The sequence below is a fragment of the Bemisia tabaci genome, chromosome 5, assembly GCF_918797505.1.
Source record: "Bemisia tabaci chromosome 5, PGI_BMITA_v3".
Classification (NCBI taxonomy): Eukaryota; Metazoa; Arthropoda; class Insecta; order Hemiptera; family Aleyrodidae; genus Bemisia; species Bemisia tabaci.
This window is the reverse complement of record NC_092797.1, coordinates 8,025,399-8,046,659: the sequence shown is the minus strand read 5'-3', so window position 1 is coordinate 8,046,659 and position 21,261 is coordinate 8,025,399. Positions and strand designations below refer to the sequence as shown.

The 21,261-nt window shown below is 40.9% G+C and overlaps 1 protein-coding gene across 5 annotated transcripts in view; it reads right to left on the bottom strand.

The window, feature by feature from the left end:
- LOC109034861 (uncharacterized) overlaps nt 1-21,261 on the bottom strand; it is a 391,518-nt gene that overhangs the window by 195,207 nt on the left and 175,050 nt on the right. For 2 of the 5 annotated variants that reach the window (XM_072300241.1, XM_072300244.1), the window contains exon 3: nt 12,910-12,962. The exons of 2 other annotated variants lie outside the window; for them this stretch is intronic. In XM_072300241.1, coding sequence (XP_072156342.1) covers nt 12,910-12,962 — 53 coding nt within the window. Of the gene's footprint in view, nt 1-12,873; nt 12,963-21,261 lie in introns of all 5 variants that reach the window. One more of the 5 variants, XM_072300243.1, reaches the window with a different exon arrangement.

The following is a 21,261-nucleotide window of genomic DNA, read 5'->3' as shown; positions in this document are numbered from 1 at the left end:
CATAAGTAAAATAAATCTATTTTCCTCGTCTGTCGGAGGACCGGGCTAAGTTGGACCGCGCTGAGCAGAAAGAAACCAAGCCATCAGCTATTGCCAAATTTAATAGAGCAATGCAATTTTTTACATGAAAACAATTGTGAGGATTTTTGTGCCTATTTCAAGGAATTTTCTGCATGGTGCGAGGCATATTCCTTAAAATTTTCGAAGGAATCCGCATAAACCTTCTCTTGAAGAAAATTAAATTGCCCAGTTAAATTTAGCCATAGCTGATGTGGCTTGGTTCCTTTCTGCTAAGTGCGGTCCAATTGGACGTATTTCTGTCAAACGGAACTGTGTGCATTATGATGTGAGCCCTGTTATGCATATATCCTTATGGGTCTCAGGGCTCATGTCTTAATGCACATAGTTCTGTTTGACAGAAATACGTCCGATTGAGTTCGTCTGGAGACCTTTCACGAGTAAATATCTTAATTACGGTCCCACTTCGTCGTTCCACTGACGTAAGGGCGTATCTCTCTTTTCACACGACACCTGGCAAGCATAGAGTTATACGTAAAACAGGGCTCACGTTGAAATTGAGATACGGACGGCGGATTTCGGAGCCCGTGACCGCGCAATATCACGGGCGGTTAACAAGCGGCCAATTTGAATGGACCGCCCGATATTGACACTTCCTGAAGTTAAGCTTTAATTATGATGATTATCGTCTGTTCGTGCGCTTCGGTGAATTATCATATTCCGCGCGCGCGCGCGGCGCCGAAGGAGGGAGGGACGCGCGCGCCTGTTCGACAGCAAGCGGACGAGCACCTTCTTTCCTCGATTGAGCGGAATTAATTCTGAGCCGGCGCGCGTCGCCGTCGGACTCTACGCGAATCTCCTTTCCGATAGAGTACATTATTTTATACTGCCGTGCTAAGGAAAAACGCCTTATGAACCTTCAGACATTGCCAAATACCCTTCGATAAAATGCGAATTCATTGGGAAAGTTGTGGTTAGGTTTCGTCCAATTTTTCAGACAATTTTGTTCGTTGTTTAATCTAAAATGTCTAAACATTTCAAAGGGAAATATTCATAACTTTCTTTATAAATACTTGTTTCATCCAGAGAAATTTGGCAGCTCTCGAATGTTCATGCGACGTTCTTCCTTAGTGGGGCAGTTTAGCGGGGGAATCGCCACTCAAAGAATCAATTCTGATATTTCCGTTTGAAGGATGACGGAAATTGAGTTATTTTACTGACAACCCCCCCCCCCCTCCCTTAAAAAATAACTTGAAGATATTCATTGCATACTGAAAAGAGGAAAAAATGGCTCACTCAGTAATGGATCCCATCAAGCAAGAAGCAACCATGTTCCATTTTTTTTGAGCGGGAAGTTTAAATTCACCCATAAAAAAATATTAAAATCTTCACGGGGATGTTGGATGATATGGGCATTTACAATTAACTGGGATAGTACCCCCAATTAATTGTAGTAGTGCCCCAGTAAATTAGGTTACTAATCCAAATGTTGCGGTGCAACCCCAACTTAAGTCTGTTGATGTACCACCACAATCAATTGAAAATGTCCATAGCAATCAACAAATTGGGGAAGTACAACAATTTTAGAGGATAAGCCCTAACACTTTTTTGTGTGTTTGTTCGGAGCCATTTTCATTAATGTTCCGTGTAAACATTTTATTCTACGTGCTATTAAGGAGAAAAAACAAATTTCATAACGCTTAAATCCTTGTCTAGTCTCCGATTCTTAGATAACCCGTAAACTTTCCACCGATAGTAGCAATTCTCGCGAAATGACAGCAAGGTTTTCCTCTCTTCCAAATCGATTGGAAATAATCGTCGGCTGCTTCGATAAAAACCGATTTTTTACGGGCGTTTAAATGAATGAGGCCTAGTGTTTGCACCTTTCGAGAATGGTCACGAGTCCGTACGTGCTATCCGGCTCAGTGCGACGGGAAACATTAAAGACGACGCAGAAAGGTAAAAGGTGACCTGTTGTTGAATCCTGCACTTAAGGTTCAAGGACAATAATTCCTAGGTAAATCAGGAGGCAAAATCAGAGCGACGCTGGTGCTAACTTAATGAGGCGAGATTGCTGAGATGCCAACATGAGATTTGTCCCGGCACGAAGGAAGAGCAGATGCTGGTTTGTGAGAGTCAGATTGTGCATTTGAGGAGCATAATATATGCATTTCCTCTGTCGTCCAAACAAATTCAACCCGATTAATTTCTATAAGAAAACTAGAGTAAACGCCCACTGCGGTCCGATTATTGAAATTGATAGACAAAGGAGACAAAGGGAGTATGGAGCGATCCTATTGGTTAAAATGGGTAGTTCCTATAGACTAAGTAGGTAAATGATGGACTAACTAAAGAGTTTCTCGAGGGTTGCCGTTAGTTAGTCTATTCCTTTCCTCCTTGGTCCACTGCAACCACCCGCTTCCTCCAACAGGATTCCTCCAAATCCTTTTTGTCCTCTTTGTCTATAGCTTTGTCTATCATCAATTTCAAAAATTGGCCTGCTGGCCATTACGCGGTCTAATTCCCAAAGGACATTTCGCGTCCTCTGAGGGATGCGCTCATCTGGGGACTGTCACGTATTGATGGCCGCAAACATACTGAAATTCTGCCCAGTAGAGAGGTAGAGAGAATTGTGTCAAAACACGGAAAACTAGGAGTCAGAGAGCTTGTAGTAATGCAAGTAGAAAAGGATTCTACACGAATTTTTCGATAGAAAGTGATTTCAATCACAGAAAATAAAAATGAGGTGGTGATAATTTCTGATTTTCCTACGTCACAAGTTACGTTCGAGGGGACAATATGGCGTAAATATTATACTGCCGAACGCAAAATTCAAAGCATGGATAAAGAACCGTGACGTTCGTTGTTTTGGCGTAATTTAACACACAATATTGTTTAAAATACTATTTGAAAAATTACTTTCTTCTTTAAACCACAGTATTTTCGAGTTGATGATCAAGATGGCTGCCTTGACTTACTTTATTGACCTGCATTCAAAAAGCCCTGAAGAGAACACATTAATTTTTCGAAGAATTCGGAAATCATCTACCAGAGAACTTACGTACGTACCATTGTATTAGTTTGTGGTTGCTAAAAGAAAGGATTTGAGGAACCGATAGCGCTGGAAAAAAATGAAAGCATTCGTATTTCGGCGTTGAACCATTGTAAAATTAAAACAACATACCGACGATTTTTGTTAGATCTAATTCTTCAGAATTATCTACCAAGACTAGTACCTAGGTGTCATTTTTTCACTAAGAGGCTTGACCAGGAAATTTTAAGAAGAGCGAGCTTAACAAAGCGATTTGCATAAAACTTTGGCAATAGCGTAATCGTGACACACGAACACATCTACTACTAGAGTCTGTCCACTGGCTCGTATGTGCGTTCATAAAAAATGTCCTTTCAGTTCTCTGGAAAAACACAGACTTATTGTTAGAGTAAAAAACCGGACCAATAGAAAAACCCAGGCAACAGTAGCGTCACGTACTTGCGATATATCGATTGATGTACCATTTAAACCTATGGAAAAGGATCGATATACAGGGTGTCCGCAACGAACACCTTAATAATCGATCCTTTATCATAGCTTTAAATGGAGAAATATCGATAATCGATCGTCTACGCCTCGCCTCTGCCGGACAAAAGGTGGATGACTAATTACGTGGAAGTCAGTAATAAAAAAAGTCTCGTACGGCGCTGAGTTTTCCTAGTCATAGGAAAACCCGAGGAAGATTTTGAAGCGGAGGTGTGGGAGACATAAGGGCGAATCCATTCGTCTCGGATGATATGTTTTACATCGCTGCGTCGCCTTGGTTTCTATGATATTTGATCGGATAAAAAGAGAAGAAAAAAGTTGTCTATAAGTATCGGATATTATTTTTCATCGCTTGTCAGAAGCTGATGTATTCTTCTACACATAAAATGCTGCATTGAAAGAGAATATTAAATAGGTTCGAACTTGCAAACCGAACGTTTGGTGTCCGATATCAACCGGTTTACGAGACCAAATGTTCGGTTTTTTTTAAAGATACAAATTTTAAAAAAACAAAACGATTTAGAGAACCTTTAGACATGAAAATTTGGCTATTGCTAGCTTTTTCAGCATTTCTGACCTCCGCTCTCCCCCTTGTAACGCTTTTGTGACGTAGGTCCCTATCTTTTAACACGTAAAAACAAAATGACGTAACGGTCTCCTCGACCCCCTCCCCCTCTAGAGCTTTACGTAATATAGGGATGGCAATTTTTTCTTACAAATACAAGCAAACTGTGGGCTACGCGTTCATAAAAAGACAAAATAGACGAGATTTTAGCCCTGTGGCGCCACAATGTTTGAAAATCTTTCGAAAATAATATGTCTGAAACCTTGTAAAGTCTAAACCTAAAACCTTGAAATCTCATGTCGAAAATGTAGGATTTGAAGGCCACTGTGGGGTGGGAGGGGGTCAATTTTATGCGACGAAATTTCATGTACTTCAAATTGGGCCAATTTTACAACTTTTTTTCAACGAGACCAGCTTTCTCCGCGAACCTCGATTTTTTTCCCTCCATCCTACCTCGGGGGGTGGGGATTTGGGCCGCGGAGCGGCCAGAGGGGCATCCCCTGGGACACTCTTGCCATCATGGAATATTCCACAACATAGAAGTATTTTGCGGCACGCGCGACGAGCCAATTGATTTCTGCGCTGTCTGGCGCCCATGACCAATCGACCAATCAGACCGGCCGGAATCGCGGGCCGCCCCGGCGATAGGTAAAGTGAATCCGTCGCGGTGGATCCGTTCTCAATGTCACGGGCGGAGGAGTGTGAGAAAAAAAATCTCAAAAACAAGAGCGGGAGCGAAAAACATAGGAAACGGGTCGGAATGGAAACGTAAGAAAGTCACGGAAGAGCGCGCGGCACGGGAAGGAAGGAGAAGAAGAAGAAGCAGGGGCCCGATGCAGTCACACTGACACCCAGACACACGAACACACATCGTCCGAGTCCCAACTTTCAAGTTGAAGGACGCGGCCCGCGCCTGCGCCGCTCGGTGGGCACAAGGTAGATTTACACAGGTATGGACAAGTTGAAAATTTCCCATGAGCCTCAGTACGTGTCACATGACTACGTGACGTAGATTAAGGGGCCCGTTTTTTAATTAAATTACAATCAAATAACCATTCAAACGTTTGTGCGTTTAAACGTTAAAATTAATATCGCATTATCAAAATTGTGCAAAAAATCCCACAAAATTTTGACAAACGATAAACCGAACATAATAAATCAAAATAATCAAAACATACAAAATGGCGGAAGTTAAGGGGCCTCTGGAGAGCCAATCAGAGGCCAGTTGTTTAGTTCTGTCCATACCTGTGTAAATCTACCTTGCGGTGGGTACCGTTTTGTTCTGCCGTGCTAAGGAAGAACGTCGTATGAACATTCAAGAGTTGCCAAATTTCCCTTGATAAAACATGTATTTTTGATAACATTCATGCATAGTTTTCCTTGAAATTTTCAGATATTTCAGATTAAATTTGCGTACAAAATTGTCAGAAAATTTTGGAAAATAATATTAGCAATTTACCCAGTAAATTCGGTTTTTATCGGAGGAAACTTGGCAATGCCTGGAGGTTCATACGGCTTTTTTCCTTAGCACGGCAGTCGGTACATCCGGACATGGTACGTTGGCGTCCGGACATGGTACTCCTGGAGATGAAAATGGTCCCTTCTAATAGATAAAATTTCACCTAAAGCAAGGTTTATATCCTTCCACGCGTTTTCCAAGATTTTCCTCTGAGTAGGAAGACAAAAATCACGATAAAGTTACCGAAAAGTGAGATTTTTTGATGGTTAGGCCTTGATGCAACTATTCGTGTTCAGGGGATGTCCGTGTTGCATACACGGAAAATTGCGGGCACTCTGGTTTCCAAGGGCACAACATGGACGTAGAGCTGCAGTTGTTGGTTTTTAGGAGTTTACTAATTATTTACTATCTTCCGTGCATAGCAGCGGTGTTAAATGGCGAGATTTTCGGAAACATTACCGACAAAAACGAGCTGAATTTTGGCCTATCGTGATTATCGCTGTTTTCAGGAAGATAGGTTTTCTCGGATTCCTTGGCCCAGGTCACAATGGAAGAAGTTTTTTGTTTGTTTAAAAATGTTAATTGATATTCAGGGATAAAAATTGAACAGGAATATTCAAATATAGAAGTGAATGACCGAATGACTGCAGACGTTCCCCGCACATCACTAAGCTAGAAATTATTTTTAAAATTTTGACCTCTCAAAAATGGATTATGCAGGAGCTCTTCTAAGGCTGGCTGACTAAGAAAAAGTCAAAGTACCACCTTGACCCCCGAAGTGAATGAGCACCTGATGAGCCTTACTAAGAAAAAACCGGTTATATTTCTGGAAAAGTTTTCGGGTTTCGAAATTTTATATCTGCTGCCTCTACCCAGAGCTTAAATTTACATAAGTCACGCTTACTTCAAAAAATTTTCAAGACCCCATTTCAAATTTCTTTCCAGTCACCTGACAATGACGATTTATTTCGGGGACTTGTTGGTATTTTCACGCGGCATGTAAATTCTCGCGGAGAGACCTAATTATTTGAGATGTTACTCCACTGTCAGTAATCCTATTAACACTGACGGGCAGATATTCGATTTTCCTCGTCACAGCTGCAATAAAGTCATTCGAATTTCAATTAATCGTTCTTTGATCTTCACTTCAACGGGGAAAATTCCAACGACTCAAAACCAGCCTAGAGATAATCTTGAAAATTATGAGCTTTGAATTGGTTTCGATGCAAGTATATCGGGGAAAAGATCGATTTAAAGTGCAGCTTTGATCATCTCCACCGTTCAAGTAGGCAAAAAAGAAAAATTTAGATGCGAATCTGAGAGCATTAATCTTTGGAATGCGCATACCTTTTGAGTGAATTCTGCAACCTTCCTAAAATTAAGGGCTTCACTTCAAGAGCAAATTTGGAGGGAAAGTTTAGACAGGCTTGATGGAAGACCAATTTTGTCTTATGTCATATGATTAACGCACGATTGAGCTGCGTTCATACTACAATGACCTTACCTAACTGCCGAGAATTCTATTAAAAATTAGATTTGCATTTGAATTATTCCACTGATTTCTGGTGAGCTTTTGGAGCATAGCTAAAAATTAACTTCAAAACTTTAAAAAATAAAGATTGAAAATTTAGTTTAGACACTACAGATGCTGCCCTGCATATCGATGGCTAAACGAAAAAATGCGTAGTTCTATTGAAACTTTTCAAAACTTTCGATTATATTTGAATTGCTTCAAGGAAACTGATCGAAGTGATGCCTTGCAGTTTTGTATGATTTTATGGAATGAGAGGAAAAAATTCACCGGAACTTTATAAAAGAAAAAAATAAAATACGAGCGAAGAATGACAAAGTCGTGTTTTCCTTCTTCAGCCATCGATAAATTCAAAATTGGACTTTTTCATTTTTCTTGAAACAGCAACTTCATTCGTGGTCGGTCTCATAGAAGGTGATCCGCGACCTCATTTTTTTCATCCACGTTAATATCGGAGTTCAATTTTCTGCATTAATTAAGTAAAGCATGCATATATATGATTTGCTAAAAATTAGAACTCTTTTCCACCGATCAAGAACTTTTAGAGTCTTGGTGGGTCCCCAAAAAAAAGGTAAGGCCGTAAGCTCTACGTTATTAGTGATGGTCAATATAAATAGTTTTTCTTGGTTTTTAGAAATTGTACCAACTGTGGAACGTCTTTCCACAGCGAATTCTTTGCCTTCCTCTCGCATTTCTCACGCAATTTAGAAACTCCTGCATTCAATTCCGAGTGCACGTTGCAAGTCGCGAGCTGCATTCTATTTGGATAGGAAAAATGCAATTTTAAAAGCTCTGGCATGCACGTTGTAAAATCAACGGAAGTCGGCAAATATGACGATCAAGTGCGAGAGCAAATAAACAGGTTATTTACCAAGTAATCAGCTGTTGGTTTAGACTAATAACGAACGAGACAGGATTGACTTTATCGATACTGCACTGACGCCATTCGAAAGAACGGCAACAATTCTGAGATGCATTTCAGCTTTGCTAAGGAAAAAACGCCGTATGCACGTTCGAGTGTTGTCGAATTTCCCTCGATAAAATATTTATTTGGGAGTTGAGTCGAGGATATTTATCCTAATTTCCAGATATTCCAGATTTGATTGGACATCGAATTCTCTGAAAAATTGGAGGAAGATATTCACAGATGTTCCTCAAAATTTGTATTCTATTGGACGGAATTTGGCACCGCTCCAAGGTTCATATGCTATTTTTTTTTGAGCACGGCAGAATACCCCTGGTAAAAATTGGCGATAGAAGTGACGTTTCAAAATACCATGGGAGTTCTTAAAGCCGACTAAAGAAGGCTATTGAAAATCATATAGCTGGCTGTAGAAAGCGGAGCAAATCATATAGCCGGGCGATACGAAGCTATAAAAAAGTATACAGTCGGGCTGTAGTTCCTATCGCCAGGCTTTACAGTTTATCGTCATTGGCTATAAAAGGCTATAAGAAATTGTGTAGAAATTCATGTGCTTTGGAAATTATTAAGTTTGATACGGAACTACCTTTATATTTACAAAACACACATTATATTTTCCTTTAAAACATATTTTTTTTTCATCAATTAAAATGAGAAAAGTCCATACAGAGTGAGCAAACATTTCAAAGTCATGAGTTGAAAAACGCTGACTCCGCAAGATTAAGTATTAGAGCCTAACACAAAGCAGAGCGGCGACGCACTGGCGCCTACAAACCTAACTGGGATACTTCACGCATTGCGCAATGCGTGAAGTATCCCTGTTAGGTTTCTAGGCGCTAATGCGCGTTTCGCGCTCCTTGCCCGCCGCCGCGCCGCAGCGTGCCACGGCGTCTGAAGCAACTGTTTCACACCAGAGGTATTGCACAGTGTCATAAGAAATTGAAGGCTCTTCAACATATTAAGAATGACAGGCATCCTTCAAAAGTACGGAGCTTTCCTCGCAAAATAAATCAAGATACTACGGCACAAAAAGAGAGCAGTAGTCCAAAAACTAACTAAATCCTAGTATCCGTATTTAGTAACGTTTAGCATAAACTTTATCGTCTGGCTGTTGCTTAATCGCCATCGGCTATAAAAGGCTATAAGAAATTGTACAGCCGGCTACAGAAGCTATTTGAAATCTTACAGCCGGCTTTAGATCTATAGTATTTTGGAACACACATTCTACTGCCAATTTTTACCAGGGGCGCCGAGTGCAAGTAATAGCAACCGAAAATATTTCGGGATAGTTTCAAAATAATTGCACCGGACTTACTTGAAGTGAGCCAAAGTTACCCCTCTGACTGACACTGAGTTAGAAGCTAACTTGAAACTGCCAGCGGGCTGATTATTGAAATTGGTAGACAAAGCGATAGACAAAGAAGACAAAACGGATATGGAAGGATCCTATTGGTGGAAGCTGGTGGCTGCAATGGGCAAAGGAGGTAAATGTGGACTAACTAACGGCAACCCACGGGAGACCCCATAGTCAGTCCATCATTTTCAATCTTGGTCTAAAAGAACCACTCATTCAACCAATAGGATCGCTCCATACTCTTTACGTTTCCTTCGTCTATAGCTTTGTCTATCAATTTCAACAATCAGCCGGCTGGGAGGGGAGTTATCCAGGAGAAAAATGCACTCTAAGCTGCATCACCGTTAAAGCCATTCCGAATCGATGACAATGTAAATTATCTGGGTCTCCCTGATGAAGAAGTTGTTTCAGAAACGACCACGGACCACAATTACAGCCAGTGGCGTGGTGTAAATGATCGATTATCGATATTTCCCCATTTGAGCTGTGGTAAAAAATCGATTATTAGGGTGTTCGCTGCGAACATTCTAATAATCGATTCTTTACCACCGGTTTAAATGGTGGATCAATCGATATATATCGCTAAGCACGCCAAGCCACTGATTACGGCCTGCATGGAGTGAGCATAGAACGCGCGTCTCGGATCGTGAATAAACAAAAGTTGCGGCTTTGGGCCACGAGCGTCGAATAAGATCCCGCGTGAATTTTGAAGTGTTTTTCTTACTTGCACCTTCGGCTTGCTCCAATTCTGAAGCTGTCATTGCGCGGAAGCCGGTAGATTACCGGGTGAATGATGCTTGCAGATTTCATAATCCTGACGTTGACACACATTTTTGTGGCGTTACGTGACGGCGCGATGACAACATCAGTCGAAAAGACCGGTGATCGATTTTTGAGAGCAATGCAACTCCGTTGAAACTACCCTTTGCCATTATATTTTACAACCAAGGATTGTTTCAATCACTATTCGAACACAAAATAAAGCAAGCGATTTTAATGCAATTTTTTCTTCATTTTTTTCGTATTTGTGGTCATCCTGAAAACGGAAACCCAAATAATTTACATTGTCATCGATTCCGATTGGTCTTCCTGGCGATACAAGCGAGAGGGCATTTCCATATTGGTTGCTTCTTCCTCTTCCTCCTACATACAGGGCCAATTGCGATTGCCCAACGAAAAACACGGGGCATGACGTCATCCACGGTGGCTTTCCATACCATTGGTGAATGCGATTAGAGTTAGGGTATTAGCCACCGTAGAATCTTTTAGTGATTACCATACACTGAAAACAACAGTTACGGGCTATATAGAGATAGACATACCGTCCGTTCTGGGCTCAGAGGCCGAAAGTTCCGGGTGTTGGAGTCGTAGCTTCGATTGCTCCGGCTGCTACGCCCGGAACTTTCGGCCTCTGAACCCGGAACGCGGACGGTAGCTCGTAAGTACAGCTTTCGGGGCCGGAGTTTTTTTTTCTTTTTCTTTTTCAGTGCACCGATACCTCTGTACCGCAAACCATACATTCTTTTTTCAGTGTGACCCATTAGTTTTAAAAATGCCTCTGACTCCGTATTAGAAAAAGTATAATGATAACACACTTTGAGCATGGAACCCGTCTCCCGTGGACTAATACGAGTGTCTTTAAGAAAAAATTCAGGAAAATTCTCGTTAACTAAGTGCACATTCCGTTTTCAAAAGTACATTTTAAACATTGTAGTAACATGTATGAGCATTTATGATTACTGAACGCTTAAAAGTACTCAACTGGACTTCGAAGAACCTTTCTCTTCACCTCTTCCTCGTGTCTCTCTGACGGAAGGGTCATTGCTCGGTCATAAAAAAATTCACTCGATGCAAATTCTGCCAAATTGATTTCGGCAGCAGGAAACGCCGGGCCGGGCCCCCGACTGGCTCTCCGAATTAGTGAAAAGCGCGGCTGTTACACCAGCGTAATTAATAGAGGAATTTATTGCTCCTTCCTGTGAGGCACGACCTTCGTAATTTCGTCACGGTTACATGATTTATACGCGTCGCTCGAAACTGCACCTCGTTGTTGGCCACGAGACTGCCGTACTACAGAAAAGAGCAGTAACTCCACTCTCGAAGTGAGCCCCGAGGGCCATAAGAGTACGTGTTAACCGCGGCTCAAGTTCGGTTGGAGTTACTGCTCTCTTCCGTAGTATGACCCGGGAGGCGGCCGCGCGCTTGCCACAGTGCTGCGCTCTGGACGGGCCGTTCGGAACCAATGAGCGCGGAATCCGCGGATTTTTCGCCGCAACTGGCGCATGTGGCTTATCGTGGTTCATCTTCTGGTAAACGCGGCGCGGCGGCAGCCTGCAATTATCTGTCAACTGTTTTGCGACGCTGATGGATACGGTAGGCGTTCTGCTCGATGATTAATTTATTGTTTTTCAACGGCACTCGACCTTTGCCATCGGGGCTTTTTTTCCTCGGGGTCTCTTTGTTTCAACTTGCTCGCTGCCGGGAAAACTTAATTCTACTTCCAGATTTCGCGAGTTGATTTGGGCCGAGTAATGTCAGGTTTTTTTGGAAAACGAGGGGCTCAGATGACAAGTTGTGCGATAAGAAGGGGTGATTTCACATGGGTTGAAATCGGGGAGGGATGGCATCTATTTCAGCACTATGGAGGGATGGCATCTATTTCAGCACTATCTGAGGATAGAGATTGCCAAGTTGTGCGATAAAAAATGGAATTGCAATGAGGAAGAGGAGGTGATAGCCAGCAATATCTGGCAACGGCGGTTGCCAGCATGTGCGATCAAAATGGAACATTTTACAATTTTACATGGGTTTAAAAGGGAGAAAAGTGATATTTTAGCAAAATCTGGCGACAGTGACAGGCGTCTGATCGAAAGCTGTATGAAAGCACCCCATAAGCAACACTAAACACCCACTTCTTTTCTCTGAATTGATTTTGCATCAACTTAGTTATCTATTTCTTTTCTTTCTATAAGGTTTCTACTTACAGCGGTAAAAGTTATAGTAATCAAATAATTAAAACAGTAACCAAGATCAGAATGTTATTTTCAGGACCCCAGACAGTTCTTAGACAGTGACAAAGAAGAAGAAATAAATTTAAAAAAAAAAAAAAAAAAAAAAAAAAAAAAAAAAAAAAAAAGAACTTTTGACTCATCATGAAATTACGACAAAGATATCATTCTTGTCAAAAAAGTGGACCTGTCAACAGCTAAAAATAAAAAAAAAAACACTCTTGCAGGTAATCAGTTGACTAGCAAGAAAAAACAACAGGTAAGACGTCAAACGTTACATTTTAAACTTCAACTTGAAATAGCTCTACTGCATTGTTATAGAGTATTATCGCTAGCTTCATGACGTATTTTTACGGCGACAGCTTCATTTTACAAGCATGGGAGAAAAAGTGGAAAAAATTCATGACGACAAATTTAACTCTGACGAACGTTTCATTGATAATATGGATGACGGAAAATAAGAAAAATAGGGAATCACCTGATGTAAGTACTTGAATTCTTTTGAGCAACTCACATGAATAGAATTGGTTGAGCCGTAAGCAAATGCCCGGTAGGTTCATGTCTTACCTGAAAGAAAAACAATAAACAGGAAACATTAGTGACACGGATAATACTTGCGATAAGTATGCAGGGTTTTTATTACAGATAAAGACATTAGCCTACAATGCTTTTCAAGATCCACAAAATTCTACTTGCGTAAATTCATCGTTTCATGCACGTACGAACGTGATTCTATTCCAAAGTTGCAAATTTGACTTAAAAATTTAATTTTTTATGAGCCTATGCTCGTGCATTTTTCTCCAAAATGTTGCCGATTTTTGGATGAGATCAGAGGAAAAATACGTGAAATTTTCAGTTAGAAATGCCCAAGATTCTCCTAATAATAAATATACATCTTGCGAGGGAAAATTTAGCAGCATTGTAAAGTAATTACGTCCTTTCAACACTGGAAAAAAACACATTGAATCAAGAGTTCAGACTCTTAAAAACATCGACAAGAAAAAATACTCTTGATTCAATCAGATTTAAGCTTAAATCAAGAACCAAGCCTCTTAGTTTGAGCGGATTTCCTTTTGATTTAAGCTTAAATCTGATTGAATCAAGAGTCCTTTTTCTTGTCAATGTTTTCAAACGTCTGGACTCTAGATCCAATGTGTGTTTTTTTTCCAGTGAAGAGGAAGACAACGAATTAAATCAAATTATGAAAAATTAAGATGTGAAGAGCTTTAGAGGCAAATGCAATGTAGATTCACGTCTTACTGGGAACAAAAACATTGTACAGGAAATATTTATGACAAATAATTAATGGCTGCGATTAATTTTACACCCGCCCGAAAAAGTGCATGCCCGTTCAGATCGACAAGATCATCTGAACTTCATGTCAACCATCCTGAACAAGAACCACGATCTTCCATATGATTTTGTTTGGAGATTCGCGGTTGTTCTTAAGTACGGAAGAAGTGCAGATCTATTACAGGTGCACGAAGCTCGCAGTACCTGCTCTCGTAGCGTCGAGACGGTTCCGTCCCGGAGAAGACCATGAACTTTAACTGACAGTAAAAACGAGACATGCTACGGCTCCGAGATCCGCATGTATTGTCTAACTTGCTGAGGAGGAACGCCGTATGGGAATTCCACTGATGCCACGTTTCTTACGGTCCAATATTTTATTTTAGCGAAAAGTTGTGAATAATTTTCCAGTAGATTATCAAATACAGTGGATTATTCTGTTCTTACAAACTCGGATTTTAGGATCCCTGACATAATGTCAGATGCTAACGTATTAGATAACTGAGGAAGAAGAAAATGAGAGGGAAAATAAAAGGAAATATAAGGAGAAAAGAAGAAGAGGAAGAAGAGAAAATGGAAGGATAAGATACAAAAGAGGGAGAGAGAGAAAAAGCAAGAGGGGAAAAAGTGAGAGGAAGAATCAGAAAGAGAAAGAAAAACTAGGAGTGAGAAAGAAGGAAACAGGGAAACGAGGAGGAGGAAGAAGGAAGCAGAAGCAAGAGAGCAGAAGCAAGAGGTGGAAAAAGAAAAGGGGGATTTTGTTTTCTCCTGCTATCTTCTTTTCTATTTCTCCTCCTACTCTTCTTTTATACTTCTCCTTCCATTCTTTTTTACTTCTCCTTCTATTCTTTTTTCTTCGTCTCCTTCCAATTCGAAAAACCGAGACTGCGAAGACAAGTCACTCGGACTAGGATAACGTTGCAAACGAAATCCTCTGAAAAATTGGAAGAAAAAAATTCAGAATCGTTCCAGAAAATTTTCTTACGTCATGAAAAATTTGGGGACGTCCGATATACATACGTGGTTTTCCCTCGGCAAGTCCGTTATTTTTGTCGGTCAACGGACATTTTCGGTCGTTGTGAGGTGCGCTGCTTAGGTATGGCTCTCATTTTTACGCGGGAGGAGTTTCGGAATTTGACAGACTCTAATAATATCACAAATTGCTTCCTCCTCGCAAAGAGACTAAAATTTGTGGATCTCCGACGATGAAGCGAGGTGAAGGCCGGTAGTGTGCATGCACCACGGAATTGTGGTCGCTTTGAGCGTTGTTGTCGAATGGTGAAATTCTTTATTGTGTGCACGGGTACCTAGGACCTAGGTCAGCATGAGCCACGGGACACTAAAAATTTTTGGGACAATCGGCCGGTCATAAATAATAGTGATACAAAAACGTGAACCTCAACCTTAGTGTACACATGGCACGATTTGATGGATTTCAAAAATTTTTGAACCGCATACGCCATGTTGCAGCACAGTAACAGCACAAAATACAAAAGAAAATATTTAATTTGGGAATCATTAAATTTGACACGGAACGATCTTAATAGTTACAAAACACATTATGTTTTCCTGTATTACATTTTTTTTCATCAAATTAAATGAGAATAATCCATTCACGGTGTGCAAACATTTCAAAATCATGAGCTGAAAAATGCTGACTCCACGAGTTTAAATATTAGAACCAAACAGAAGCGGCGTGCTGCCAGCGCGTAACACGCACAAGCTCCTACAAACCTAAGGGGATACTTCACGCATTGCGCAATGCTTGAAGTATCCACTTAGGTTTGTAGGCGTTGGCCTCTCGCCCGCCGTGCCGCAGCGTACCACGGCGCCTCTAGCAACTATTTCACAACAGGAGTGTTGCACAATATCATACGAAATTGAAGGCGCTCCAACGTATTAAGAATGACAGGCATCCTGTATGATTTTATTCAAATTAAATTAAAATATTACGGTACAAGAAGAGAGTCCAAAAACAACTCAATTTTTTTTTCCAAACAACTCAATACAACCAGAGTCATGTTCGCTGCCAACCCGAGGAAAAACGTCGTATGAGTAATTTAAAGTTGCAAACTTTCTCGAAAAATACAGCTTTTCTGAAAATATAGTGATTTTACTATCGAGATTTTTCGGAGAGGTTTACACGTAATTTACTCTGGTGGCAGGGCCAGGTTTAGGGGGTGGCTCATGTCGGCAAATTTAGGGAGCGGAAAATTTTGCAATTATTTTTAAATGTAGCTGTAAAGAAAAATCGGATTCAGAAAAAAAAAAAAAAAAATACAAACGAGAAAAGATGACAAAATCTCTCATTTTCTGAGAGTAGATCTCTAATTTTGTCATCTTTCTGTGATACAATAGACAGCACCACAGCACCTTTAATTAGTCGAGTTAAGACTAAAAGAGAAACCGAACACGAAATTTGGCCTGGAACGGCGCGGCGCAAAGAGCAATGATGACGAGAACTTGAGAAGAAAAGGAGAAACCCTCGACGCGGCGCGGCGGTTGGCATGTAACATATATTAGCGCCTTCAAGACTACGTGGATACTTCAGCTGTGGTCAGCAGCTGGCGGCGTGAAACGCATAGCGCCTACAAGACTGCATGAATACTTCACGCATTGCGCCAAACACAGTGCGGTCAGCGCGGCGCGGCGGCGGAAGTGAAACTTATTAAACCACATTTATGTTTGTTCTTTCATAATTTTTTCGTTCATTTCATAAAAATGGAAGGCCTTGTCCACACAGAGATAGGTTTATGGAACATAACTTTCGCGCCGAGTTCCGTGAACTTTTGCTAGTAGTGTTGACAGGGCTTTCGCAAAAAAAAATGTGTCCAACAGGAGTAAACCCGTCTTATGCAACCCTCCCCCTCCGGCACGTTCACTTGATGGTTTTTATTGATGTTTCAAAACGAATGAGGAGGGGCGGCAATTAAGTAAATCCGGCCCTATCTGGTGGAATTGAAATTTTCGAGATATAGATCAAGGAGCATGGACCCTGGAAAAAGTAAAATAAAGGATATCTTACAGAGCACGGAAGAAAAATTGAGAGAACAGTGCGTTGTATCTGAATGTTGGGAGTGGTTTTGTGAAGGGGGCTTGTGGTCACTCATGACCCAAAAGTTTTCCCAGCGGGTTGATTTCTGAAATTAATAGACAAAGCTACAGACAAAGAATAAGGCAAAGGAAAATTGAGCAATCCTATTGGTGGAAGCAGGCGGTAGCCAACAGACAAAGAAGGTAAATAACGGCAATCCAAACCAAATAACGGCAACCAATTAACGGCAACCTATGAGAGACCATGTTATTCATTTCCCCCTTGATCTGTAAAAACCACCTGTTTCAACACTTTCAATCAATAAAATCGCTTTATTTTCCCTTCGTCTATAACTTTGTCTATCAATTTCGGTAATCAGACAGTTGTCGAGTTTTCCGGCGATCTGACACCGCTGCCGACCGAAGAACAATCGGTTTATCCTCGTTAGCCGGTGCTTGTGGACCCAGCGCCAGCGGAAGTAGCGTCACCTTGATTACCGCAGTGCGCGATGCGATGGCGATGGGGGAGGTAATGATAGTGCTGCACTGGACACTATTACTCATTCCCATTCGGAGACTGCACGACGCGACACACTGCTGTTTGCATATGCCAGTCGACATGCAAAACCGCCCAGTCCGAAAATTACACAAATGAGTTTTCTTGCGGAAAACTCTACTTTGAGAGGAAATCCGTTGTCCGAGTTAAGATTACGCAAAATCGCCAAAATCTTGGTTGTATTTTGTTTAAAAAACGGCATTTTCAGGGGGCGTCCTTCTATTAAGTTACGTGGCTAGGAGAAAAGAGGGGTTTTGAATGGGCCTGACAAGTATCGAAATATGGGGGAGAGGGAGGTTGAGCTAAACTTGACGCAAGGCTAAAATTGGCGCAAATTGCCCATATTTTCTTAAAAAAAAAAAGAAGAAAAAAAAAACCGAGTTTTGTGAATAGTAAAGGGCAGGGGCTAATAAGAACCTGGCTTAATTTTTATCTAGTATGGATAGAAAGGGAGTTAAAAGATCGGAAACAGCCTGAGGTCATTTATAAAGGACCCTTTAGGTCACTCCATGCAGAGAGCGGACAGATCTAACGATTGAATTTACAAGTCGATGGAAACTAGGGACGAGTGTCAAAATTGGTCATGATCCACTTCTGCACATTACAAAGTTCCAGAGATTTTTATACCTGTTTCTAAGCGTGAAAGTGCTTGTTTATGTATTCAAAATGTATTTTTTTTATCTTTACAATTACAACTGTCGCCTTATAGAATGGGAAAATTGCACCAAGAAGACAATGCAACACATTTGTCGGTGTTATCGGGCATAAAGAGAGGTATAAATTCAATAGATTTCAATAAAAGTCGTAGAGATGAAACTAGGAATGACGGCAGATTAAGAGCGAAAAGAGTTTTTGGTTGGATTCGCCGAGATAATTCTTCAAGACACAAGAAAGGAGCGGTATAAAAGTCTGCGTGCCTTTGACATTCAGAACATACAAAAATCATTAAACCCTTTAATATACGCCAATAACCCGTTTGTTCCACTCGAATATATAAAGAAAACACATCATTACTCTGAATTAAGAGAGTGATAAACAATCAGCGATCAGTCTGCTGTAATCAAAGTCAATCGGTGATTTAATCGAAGGACACCGTTGGAATGACCGCTGAAAGAATGACGCAAGAGTAGGGGTGGTGCGCGGGAACGTATAGCATTTGCCTTTCGTTCCTCGTTACATCATTTCGATAATGCATTCATTTAAATGTCTTGAGATGCGCGCGTGCTTGTGCTGAGGAGAGGGGTCAAAAGACAACCAGATGAGGAACTGTGCATACTTATTAGCTCATGCGATCTGGGGAAAACATACTGACCCTTCGCGTTCAAGGAAGGTGAGCTTAGGCGGAAATTCCCGCCCTACGGACTTTTCTCGTTAAAGCTGGAGCTTTGAAAAGAAGACGGATTGTATTAAGATAACTAGAGAGGATTTTTGCTGTCAGTTGCGGATCCAACAAATTGCCAACATTGCCTTTCCTCCATTTAAACCTACGGAAATGTATCGATTCTTTGAGCGGTCAGGTACTCTGACAAAAATCGATTATTTAGCATAGATTTAAATGGAGGAAATCCGGAAAAATGATGAGATATATTTTTCCGCACTTTAATCCATTGCTTACAAAAAATTTCAAGGGAAACATTTAAAATTTTTCTCAAAATTAAATACAGTATCAAATGAGAGAGAAGCGTAAAATGTTCCTACAGTGCTTTCCCTCGCGGAAATACTGATAGGTATCACGGATCATTAGGAACAAAATTTAGCCAGCAAAAAGAATTGAATCATTGGGCTTATTTTTTACATTGATAGACAAAACGATGGACAAAGAAAAACATCGGCAAAATGGAGCGATCTTATTGGTTGAAACGGGTGGTTGCTATAGACGAAGGAGGGAAATGATGAACTAACTATAGGGTCTCTCGTGGGTTGCCGATACTTAGTCTATTATGGACCTCCATTTTCCATTGCAACCACCAGCTTCCACCAATAGGATCGCTTATTTTCATTACTTACTTTCTTTGCCTAGTGAAACCTACCACTTCCACCAGTAGGATCGCTCCATTTTCTCTTTGACATCTTTGTCTATAGCTTTGTCTATCAATTCTAATAATCAGCCAACTGATCATTAATTTTTACCGTATGAAGAGGCTGCGAAGCGTTTTTTCCTGCACGATCGGGCAATCCATCTCGAGATGGATCAACTCGGCCGTCACTCATCCTCACGTCTCGAATAAACCGATGAAAAACGACATAACTACAGAGAAGAGTCTCGGAAGATAAGTGGTTTTTACACCGCGGCGGCTCATCTCACTTGCAGTATCGGTCGTTACGTAACGCGTTTAATTATTTCATATTTTCATATTCTAATTTATGCAGGATTGTTTTCGGGCAGATCTTCCTCTCTTCGCATCCTCCTCCCACTCGACGCGCCGAGATCCTCTGCCGTGCTATTGAAAAACGTCCTATGGACCTTCATCCGTTGCCAAATTTCCTCGGACAAAACACAAATTTTCGAGAAAATTTGCGAGTATATTTCCTTCGATTTTTCAGAAAATTTTGTTCGCACTTTAATCTAAAACATCTGAAAATTTCAAGGAAAGATATTGATAACTTCCTTCAAAAATATTGTATTTTCTTGGAGGAAATTTGGCACTGTTCGAATGCTCATACGACGTTTTTCCTTAGCCCGGCAGTCTTCGGCACGGCCGCCGCGGGGCGCGGGAGAGATGTTTCAGATTAATGCAAGGCGGCAGACACTACTGGCATACCGCCTTGCTGAGATGAAACGCCGCATGTAGAAAACGACAGCGCCACATTTTTTATAACACTTGAGTAAAGAAGATTTGGACCGCGTTAAGCAGAAAGGAACCAAGCTACATCAGCCATTGCGAAATTTATTTGCGCGATATAATTTTTTAAATCAAAAACATGAATGTTTATAAAAATATTTTTGACAAAACATGGATGGAGAAAATTTGGACCGCGTTAAGCAAAAAGGAACCAAGCCACATCAGCCATTGCGAAATTTATTTGCGCGATATAATTTTTTAAATCAAAAACATGAATGTTTATAAAAATATTTTTGACAAAACATGGATGGAGAAGATTTGGACCGCGTTAAGCAAAAAGGAACCAAGCCACATCAGCTATTGCTAAATGTAATCGGACAATTTAATTTATTACATGGAAACGGTTGCGCGGGTTTTTGTGCAAATTTCAGGGAATTTTCCGCATAGTATGGAGCATATTCCTTAAAATTTGTATGGGAATCTGCACGAACGTTCTCGTGTAAAAAAATAAAGTGGCCGATTAAAGTTGGCAATAGCTGATGCGGCTTGGTTCCTTTTCTGCAAAAAACGGTCCATTTATAAGCTATAGAGGATCGTTGAGCGAAGTTGCATACGCTCCGGTTAAATTCAATCAAATGATCACAACATATTCTAAAAAATAAACTTTTTAGACTGAAAAATTGGCAACATTTAAATGATCATACTGCGTTCTTCATTAACACGGCAGGCCAGGACACCCTGTGAGCGAGCGAAAAAAACGAAAGCATTGTCTCGTAGATTTATCTCTCGTCGTGTGTCCCTTGTCCGTCGCGCGCAAGGTGACTCACAAAGGCCCAAAATAATGCCGAATTCTGCGTCACCTCCAAATGGTCGTATTTATGCTAGAAGGAACTATGTCTCACGCAAGCCCTATGCACATAGTTCCTTTAACCATAAATAAATCCAAATGTTAGTCATATAATCGGGTTTGGATACCTCGTCGCAAAATCATAATTACGGTGAATTATCCTGCCGTAATCATATGCATTTGGATACCTGCCGTGAAATGGAAGAGAACAATAAGTGCATTTTGGCTTGAGCTGCGGTTAGCACGTGTTCTTATGCACTTCTAAGCTCAACTCCAGGATCACTATGCTCTTTGCGGTAAAACGGCAGAGCTTTGATGCCTGCTTTTTATTTATAGCGGTTTCATATTGTTCGGCTT